Source organism: Aptenodytes patagonicus, chromosome 12, assembly GCF_965638725.1.
Source record: "Aptenodytes patagonicus chromosome 12, bAptPat1.pri.cur, whole genome shotgun sequence".
Taxonomy (NCBI): Eukaryota; Metazoa; Chordata; class Aves; order Sphenisciformes; family Spheniscidae; genus Aptenodytes; species Aptenodytes patagonicus.
In genome coordinates, this window is record NC_134960.1 from 11,655,992 (window position 1) to 11,665,510 (window position 9,519).

The 9,519-nt window shown below is 45.6% G+C and overlaps 1 protein-coding gene across 1 annotated transcript; it reads left to right on the forward strand.

Moving 5' to 3' along the window:
* Nucleotides 1-1,090: 1,090 nt before the first annotated feature.
* BOD1 (biorientation of chromosomes in cell division 1) lies at nt 1,091-7,061 on the forward strand. The gene is made up of 4 exons (XM_076350391.1): nt 1,091-1,321; nt 2,756-2,880; nt 4,736-4,936; nt 6,177-7,061. Exons 1-3 carry the CDS (start codon nt 1,091-1,093, stop codon nt 4,932-4,934), a joined length of 555 nt encoding a protein of 184 aa, XP_076206506.1. The 3' UTR covers nt 4,935-4,936; nt 6,177-7,061.
* The last annotated feature ends 2,458 nt before the right edge of the window (nt 7,062-9,519 follow it).

The window sequence follows — 9,519 nt, forward strand, 5'->3', positions numbered from 1 at the left end:
ACACAACGTTGCCATTTTTTGCTCATTCAGTAGTATACAAAAAGAAAGGTGGGGGTGCACCTGTGCAGTGCACCTTTGTGGAGGATTGGATTATGACATTCATGCATGGCTTGTCCTCCTGCAGTTAAGATGGGAATATCCTATTGTGTTCAGTTCTTCTTTACAATGTGACCAGGAAAGAAATAAAGCTAATGCATAGAATTTGCACCCTGTAGCTTGCAGACGTAATCAGAACAATAAATGACACCAATAGTCTAAGCACACACAACAGAGAAAGCACCTTTAACGGAGTCTCCCTTGCTCATTCACTCTGCAGGGACCGGTATCGGGGTAGGCCGTTGGTGCCGCCCTTCCTTTTGCTAGCGGTGTAACGAATGAAATTCAGGTCCCGGTGGAAAACCAGGATGATCCCACGCAAACTGATTTTTCTTTCTGAATGTACATTAGTGCTGTCCTCACTACACCACTGAAAAACACTCTGAAGTCGCAAGCTGGCAGATATCCTCTGGGGAGCCCGAGCGCCTCCCCGGGACGGGCATCCCAGACCATCAAGCCACACGTCCAGAGGGGCCTGCGCGATGCTGAGGGAAACCCAGGGCCCTCTGCTCCAAACACAGCGCCCGTGGAGCGGAGGCCTGACTGACTCTGCTCCGGGTGGACCCAGGGAGCAGAGCACTGCGTGCTCAGCGCCCTGTGACCGACCTGGCTGGCTTAGAACGGCCTCACCACCAAACTGCCCGCCGGGGCAGCCCCGTCCCCAGACAGCCTGCTGGCGGAGGTGGGGGTGAAGGCCGTCGCCGTCACCTCCATGCGAACTACAATTCCCAAGATGCATCGCAAAAGCAAGGCTCCCGCCCCTCCGCTGCCTTGTGGGGATGCCGTCGCGGTGCACCCTGGGATTTGTAGTTCTCCGAGCCACGCAGCGGCCCACGGCCTATAACCGCGCCTCCTGTAGCGGACTCGCCTCCCCGTGATGCAGCGCGCCAGGGTTACGCAGAACGCGGCGCGCCGCCGGCGACGGTCGCGGTGCCGGGGGCCGCGGGCGAGCGGGGCGCAGCCGCTGGCGGGCCCCGGGCGCAGGCCGTGGGCCATGTCCGAGAGCGGCGGCGCTGGCGGGGCCGCCCCGGGCGGGGGAGGCGGCGGAGCGGGCGGCGGAGGGGGCGCGGGCGGCGCGGCCTCCGGCTCGGGGCCCGGCGTCACCGACCCGGCCTCGCTGCCGCCCGGCGACGCGCAGCTCATCGCCATCATCGTGGAGCAGCTCAAGAGCCGCGGCCTGTTCGACGGCTTCCGCCGGGACTGCCTGGCCGACGTGGACACCAAGGTAGCGCCGCCGAACCGGGCGGCCCGGCTCGCGGGCAGCCCCCGGGGATCGCCGGCGGGGCGGGGCGGGGCGGCCGGTGTCTCCTCCTCAGGCCGGAGCGGCGGGCACCGTCCCTGGAACCCGGCTACCGTTGGCCGAAGGGGCACCCGCATCCCTTCCCTTCCCCTCTCCCCGCCCCGGTTCGCCCCGGTGTCCCGCGCTCGGGCCTGGGGGAGGCCGGCCGGGATGGCGTGCAGCAGCTGCAGCGCTGCTCTCTCGGTCGGTGGGGTTTCACGACCCCGCCGCGACCGGCATCTGTCAGACAGGCTGCTCTAGAGGTGGTCCCGGCTGGAAGCCATAGCGACACCCCAGAGGAGAAACAGGCCAGAGAACAGGCTCAGACTTTCATTTTCTAGCCCAGGCCTTATTAGGAAAACGGTCTCCCATAAGAACACTGCTCCTCTTGGGCATAATTCCCACATTCCCAAAACAAACATTTAACCTTCCTTTCTTGAGTAGATGTTCTCAGACTAGCGTTTGACACTAATTTCTTCCTCAGTGACAACATGAACTCCTGAGCATTTGTTGGCAATATCGAAGTGGGGTTGTTCACAATTGCTGTGTCAAAATTAAACACTGGTGTTTTGCTTTTCCAAACTGTTACGCTTTCAGCAAAGTCCTGTTCTGGGACCTGCAATTGTCATTCTAGGCCACCCCAGCAGCTATAGCAAAACCATTCCTGAAGCTGTCAGGTCATCTGCACAGAGCGGCCATAGGTCAGAGGAGCTTTGTCAGGATAGATATGCGCTGCCCAGGACAGACACTGCACCTCTGTTACCAACCCTTTCATTCATCATCCTATATGCACATCAAATTCTGAAATTTAAATGTTGCCACCCTCTTGTCCTTCCCTTGCATGATACCAGGATCTGGATGGTCCTATGTATTTATATGGGTTTGTCAGTTCAATTCCTGTTCACTGGAATTAAGTTTCCACTGATAAAACCCGCATAATTCTTATCTTCTGTGTTAGCGTCACAGAGGCAAATACTGTCACTAACAAAGAACTTAAGTATTACTCAGCCAGTTTCCTAGGAGTTCCGTGATGGAGGGTTTCCAGACAACAAGAACTCTGCTTAAACAACTCCTGACTGCACAGGCAGTTTACATTTCACTAAGTAATATTACAAGCAGACAACAATTTTAAAACCAATCTATCCAGCTATTTAAATTACTATAATAGCACACTGACCAACTGTTCTTTGCAGTTACCAGTTGTGTTCTTAGGTAAAACAAGGTTACCTTTGTTTAGAAAGTGAAAGGATGGAGAATATAGACAACAGAACAGTAGTGTACATGACAAAAGATGTACTATGAAGGACTCTGACAGAGGATTGTTTTGAGATCTTTTAGCTGTTTAACTGGAATTTTTAAATTTTTTTTTTTTTTTTTTAGCCAGCCTATCAAAATTTGAGGCAGAAAGTAGACAACTTTGTATCGACCCACCTGGACAAACAGGAATGGAATCCAGCAATGAATAAAAACCAGTTACGAAATGGGCTAAGGCAGAGTGTGATTCAGTAAGTAAGCAACATTCTGTAAAATAATGGTAATGCTATTTGATAAGTAACATATAACTGTCTTATCACCTAAGTCAAATAAGAATTTGCAGAATTAAGTTTTTCACAACACTTTCTGTTGTGCTCTCCTGAGTTTCATTATAATAGTGGATGCAGTCTTAACTCTCATTAAAATGCTTACATTACTGCTTTACCTGAAATTTGTATTTTCATGAGTTGGGCAGCATGGTGAAGTACTCATATTCGCTATCTAGCCAAGTTATTGCTGCAAATAACCAAAACTGTGCCTGCTAGCAAAACTGTGCCTGATGTGCTGAGCTGAATGGCCTTGATCTTTTATTTTCAGAAAAGAGAAGAGCCTACATCGCTTAAAGAAAAAATCCTGAAGATGCCAAAGCGTGTTTAAGTAGACTCCGACCACTAGCAGGCAGTAATCAGACTGGGCTAGCCTGATTTCATGCAGCAGAGGGTAGCTTTTGTACAGCTATTTAAGGTAGTACATTTCCAGCATGACAGGAAAGCCAGCTTAAACTATGCTGCTTAGAGATTTAGGTTTAGTATCTCTTGCTGATAACTCATTGCAGTCTGAAGCACAAGCCTTAGCTTGTTTGACTAAAAGTCATGGATAAAAACTTTATAGTAAAGGTTGTGGGGAGAGGGGCAGTAGGGAACTTGATAATGGCATTTATGCTTATAAGGAAAGCTATTAGAATGTCTCGCACACAGAAGAAACTGTATTTCAGAACACTTGATAGAACCTGTAAATCATTAGTATGTAACATTAGTTTCTCTAATCTGTAATTAGAGAAGGGGGTGTCCACTAGAAGTACAGAATTTCCTGTCTTTACTTGGAGTCCTCGAGATGTGTTTGTCAATGCTTCCTCTTATTTCACGTTACTCTACCACTAGAATGAAGCGGACAATTGAAAATTGTTATATCAGAGAGCCTGTAATGAGAAGAATGTAAAGTGCTCCCTTTAAGTAGGCTATTAGTATAAAGAATAGACACACAGTATTAGGGAGTTTGAAGAGTCCCCATCACTCCTGTAGTTGCCAGAGTGAGCGCTGAGGGTGTCAAGATGCATATGTCCTTTGCTGCATGCACGTATATGTGTGCTGTTACCTGGAGGTGACATGATGTGCCATGAGCCTGCACCCACTCGCTCACCAGCATTCACGGCCTTATTAGTCTTGTGGCTACTTTTCCGAGCGCCAGGCAACGTCTCCATTTCCTGTCCCCCGCTCCCTTGCAGACATGACTTAAGCCTGCTAGACAGCCTGTGCCCCACAATCCAAGAGTCTGACGCAGCCCCTGAAGTAATAAGTCACTTCAATTACTAGTGTTCAGTTCCAGAAACTTTGCTGTGTGCTACATGTACTTGTTTTTATAATTAATACCCATCTGTCTAGACTTAACAGTTATAAGTAGTGAGCGACAGTAATGTTATTAGGGGGAAGGCCTCTTCTCCCTCAAGTCAGCCAAAAAAAAGACTCTGCTCTCACCTGCCCTCCTCCTCAGAATAGCTTGTTTCCCTTGTTTGTGCCAAAACGTGTTTGTTTGCTTTCATGTTGACCTCATTTCCACATATGCCCTATTAAAGTGGCTCTTGTCCAACATGTCATTTAAGTACCTGGGAGACCAGATATCAGTTGTTAATTCTGTAGGGAGACGTAAGAGGGAGTGGGGGGAAATAGGTGATTGAAACAACTCCCTGTTAAGGATCTACTGAGTGTGCTGCAGTTCTCACCATGTTAATGCTAATTGCAGTTGACAGGAGGGCTCTGGAGAATTACTGGAGGAGATTGGGGAGAAGTTTTTCAGAGGAGCTGAATGACTCCTTTGTCTTTGTTCAAGGTCAGGAATGCTGGAAGCTGGAGTGGACAGAATTATTTCTCAGGTGGTGGATCCAAAACTAAACCACATCTTCAGGCCCCAGATAGAGAGGGCGATTCATGAATTTTTGGCTGCACAAAAGAAAGAGGAAAGTGTGCCAGCTCCTCCTCCAGAGCCTGAGAATAAGGATCCTCCTGCTCCATCTCAGGATGCCTCCTAAAGGTCTTGTATCTCTGCACTTACTACTTACATTTTTCATGTACCTCATCTCTGTAGTTTGTATAATGCAAGACAGAGAAGACATTGTATTCTTCCTGGCTTGACAGGGAGGACACTTTGATCATCAGCATGTTGTCAATGTCAGACAGTCATCTGAGCTGCTTCCACTTAAGTGTCTGCTAAAAATATGTTAGGACTGAAGACATAGGTATGATGTAAAACAGCTATCAAGGAACACCGTGGACTCTGCCAGTGCTGGTTTTGGATCAGGCCAAAAGGCCTTTTATTCCTGTAAAAGCATATCCAGCAGTGATTGACATGGAATTGGCTGGATAGGTTTCAGAACAATATCAAATGGATTAAAAATATATATCCTTTACTGAAATACAGCTGAAAGTAGAGTGGTGACAAGTTATTGTGCTTTAGCATTGAAAGTTTTAGATAGCTCTTCTTTAGAACATACACTGGAGTGTTGAATTGTTAGTGACTGAAATGTTCACTGCTGGAGTAAGGGTAGTGTCTCTGGGAGTGAAGAACTGTTCATTCCAAATTGACTGGTTTAAATAGAGCAACCTATATCTTTCCAGCTGAAAGGACTGAGGGTGCCTTTGTTGCAAACAAGTTCATTCTGGCTTTTGTGATTAAAATAACTCAAGGGGCCTCAGGGGGCTATAATTGCTACTCTGTCTTAACACAAATGACTGTGCACCCATCTCTGCTAAGGCCCTTTATCTTAACGTTGATTTGAATATTGAAGCCTGTGTGCACATTACTGAGGAATCACTATCTTGATGGAAAATTTCAATCTGCAGCTTTGCTGGGGAACTTAAAACCATACTGCATGAAAGGAAGTTAATTGTGAATTGTTCTATCTGCTAGAGCTTTCTGAAAGCAAAAATTTTCCTTATAATCTACAGCTGATTTATTAAGAAGGATTAAGTAACCTACAATAGCTGTTCTTATGCTTGGAATTATTAGATCAATTAGCATGACTTTTAATTTAATAGTAGAAGTTAAACTGCCTGTAGTATCATCCTGAGTTATTTAGTTATCTGTGACTTGCAGCCTTAATGCCTTGATAGATCTTTGCATTTGTCCGGTTCAAGTAGTTTAAAGTCCATTACAACCTGCAGCTAAGTGCAGCTGTTAATTAATATAGTCTAATCTATTCTCTATTCAAATGCATTTACTCGTGAAGGTACCATCCTCTAAACTCTCTTTTTTTTTTTTTTTTTCCTTGCAGTGAGTTCCTGATACTAAGCAGCTGCAGTTGCAAAATATGTGTCCTGTTAGGTTGGCAATGGATTACTTGTTCCATTTGGTGCAGGACTGCTGTCTGCCAAAGATGATTAACCTTTATCAGACCTGTGGGAAGGCATTGAAATCAGTGAAATTCAGATGCACCCAGAGTCCTGCGTGTGGAGGGAGAACCAAAATGTGAAGATATTTTTGCTATTAACAGCAATACAGAGAGCATCGCGTATTCTTGTTAGCCATGGCTTCAGGCAAGGGGGTGGGAAGAAAAAGGGAGTTGGCTCTTGTCCGGAGGGGGCAGGGAAGTGGTTTGAGATGATACTGGACTTGGGAGCAGGAAGAAAAGAAAGACGTTTTGGCGGGTGGGGTAGTCTCTTGGAGACCAAGTAAGAGCTGACAGATTTTCTTTGATATACGCCAGATGAGAGGAAGCATCATACACCTCTGCTGCATAACACAGCATTGAGTAGTAGGTGCCAAGTCAGGTGTAACTCATTGCACTGCCTGCTTTAGGAAAGACATTTCCTGTTTAAAACTGGAAAGAACACTTCAGGATCAATTATCTAGATAATTTCTGTTGCATTGCAGGAAAATGTTTACAGTTGGCTATGACTATAGCTGATTTAATTCTTACTTCCTAGGTAACTCTGGGAAGCAAAGGGCGCCAGAGTAGGTGATCAGTTTGAAACTTGTCTCTTTCAACTTGAAAGACTTTTCTTTCCCATGAAATTTCTCAGGTGCCTAGTGGAAACTGTCCTATGCTTTCAGCTTGAATGCATGCAGTGTCCTCTGGATGACAGTCAAGTAGAGAATGTGATCAAATATTCTGCCAGCAAATGTCCGTACCTTTTGCAATAAAAGACTTCAAAGAGCATCTCTGACTCCTAGCTTCTTCAGAATTTTTTTCTTCAGGAAAAACTACTTTAAAGAAATCCAGGAGTCCTGATTGCTGGAACGTTAGTGGAAGTGTGACCTCGCACAGTTCATAGATTAATCCAGGTCTGACAACAGGGGGTTGTTAGTAGAAGTTATCATGAAATAAGATGGATATTAGTATTCCAAATTAGTGTAAGGTCTCTCTCAAAAAATCCAAAGTGTCAAAGAACTGAACTGACCTTACCTCACATCATTTATGAGGTATAAATCCTGAGTAAGTTCAGTCTGGTGCTAGTGATGGTGAAGGCACGTTCAACCTTGTGAAAACAATGCACTTCTGGCAATAGGCTAGAGCTATTCCATTTTTTTCCTTTCAGATAGCAATCTTAAGAAGCGAGTAACTGCCTATGTCATTGAATAGCACTTAATAATGTTTGAATCCTTGCTACTCATGGGCTACATACCTCAACTACAGCCTTGCCGATACACCTTGTATGTGAAGAGATGCAATTCCAGCTATACTCTGCTCCCTTTTCAAAACAGGTAATTTGTAGGGAAGATTGATGCTGTGGTTTAATCTTGTAGCTAACTTACTTTGCTTAGTACCTCCTCTCAACACAGTTCTATGCAGAAATGGAGATGACAGAACATCTGGTATTTTAAACCCTTTACAAGAGAGCTCTGTGAACTTCACCACTGCAGTAAGTTTGCATTCTGCACAGTGCTGTATAGTTCTGCTGATATGCAATTCTTCCGTCAATATTTTTTTATCCTATTTAAGAGTGTTCCTCTCAGAACGGGAACTTAAATACCTGTACTTTTTAGTGGTAACTATAGTGGCCGCAACCTTTCTGATACGGTTTGAAAAATCTGTGTTTTGGGATAATCTGGTTGTGTGGCTTGACTCCCGCTGTTACATAGTCTGTGTTCCTGCTATAAAACAGGTCAAGGGGTACGTGAGGAAAGAGTTCTCCTCTGCATGTTGATTTGGTGGTTAAAGACTACTCTCCAAATCAGTAGTAGGTGTTTTCCCTTAGAGCCTTAAGGGCAGCTCTTGGCAGGAAAAGATCCATCTTTTACCTCCTGGTAGGGTGTCTCCACCACTTTTTTGAAACTGAGCCATTTATGCAGGGGAAAAAAAAAAGTTCAAGAGTCTAGAAGGAGAGCAAATGAAAAGGATTCTAACTGCTGAGAAAAGTCTGGATTACAGCAGTAGTAGTTAGGGAGCAGGGATGCCAGTTCAGTTTTAAAAAGTAGTAAGTAGAGCTGGATTTATTGCAGTGAAGAGGGAATCTAAACCTGTGTTCCCTACCTCTGACAAGTGCTCTAACAGCTGAGTGAGGGAGCATAGATTCAGCCACCACAGTTTTTAAAAGGTTTTTCCATTGTTGTGTCTTTGAATGTGGTGCTGTGTTAAACTCTGAACACTAACGCTGTGCCACTGCTGTGCGTGTGTAGGGCTATGCCTTCAGCTGGTCTCGGCCTATGCACAGTGCATGACTGCAATGACTATGGGAACTTTCAGACCAGAACCGAGGCACCTAATGAGATTAGGCAGCTGATCCACGTTTGGGATCATAGTCTTTAACGTCCGGGCTCTAAAGTCCCTGCTTTGGATCAGAGCCTTGGAAGTAACAAGCTTTGGAAGCATACTTACATCTAATGGGACACTGAGAAAAACCACCAAGTCCTTACCATGATGAAGGAATGGTAGGTAGTGCCCCCCTTGATTGGGGTACATTTCTCCCTGGCAATTGATAGAAACAGGATTCCAGCCTTTGTAACTCAATGATATTATAGAAATCTTCACACCAGAACAAAAGAACAAGTTTTTACCTACTGTAGAAGTGAAATTGTTCCCTTGTGTAGTAGGATGTCAGACTAAAGTTAGTGATGTAAACCGACTAATATGCTGTGCTGGATATGTTAAATACAGTCTAGAGTCCGGTGAGGTGGGGAGGTCTAAGACACCTGAATAATTCAAGAAGCAGTTAGATGCCTTTGTGGAGCTGAAGGGGCAGGGCCGTACATTAGGAGGATGAGCCTCAGTGATCAAATGGCCTTCTCGTTGATCTCCGAGTCCTTCTCACATTCAAGTTGACTGTTCCTGTTTCCTGGACAGTCATTTAGTGCCTTGAATTTTCTTTCTCAGATGACTACGTTCATGCTTTTAATAAATTTCAAAAGATTGCACCATTTCTTCATCTGATATACTAATAATGTGAAGGAGCTTAAACGATTTTCTGCCTCCTTGGCTTTGCCTGTCCCAACCATGTGCATTCGTTTCTGCCCAGTCACAAGAGACCAGCTGCAGTTTAAAGAAAACATGCAGGGAGTTTGCATTGCATTCTTGGAAAACCAGCCTTGCCACTCCATGGCTGCTCTGCCCTGTGGAAATGCCGGAGTCCAAAGCCTGCAGGAGCCAGCCTGGCTCAGTAGGTAGGTACTAGATTAGG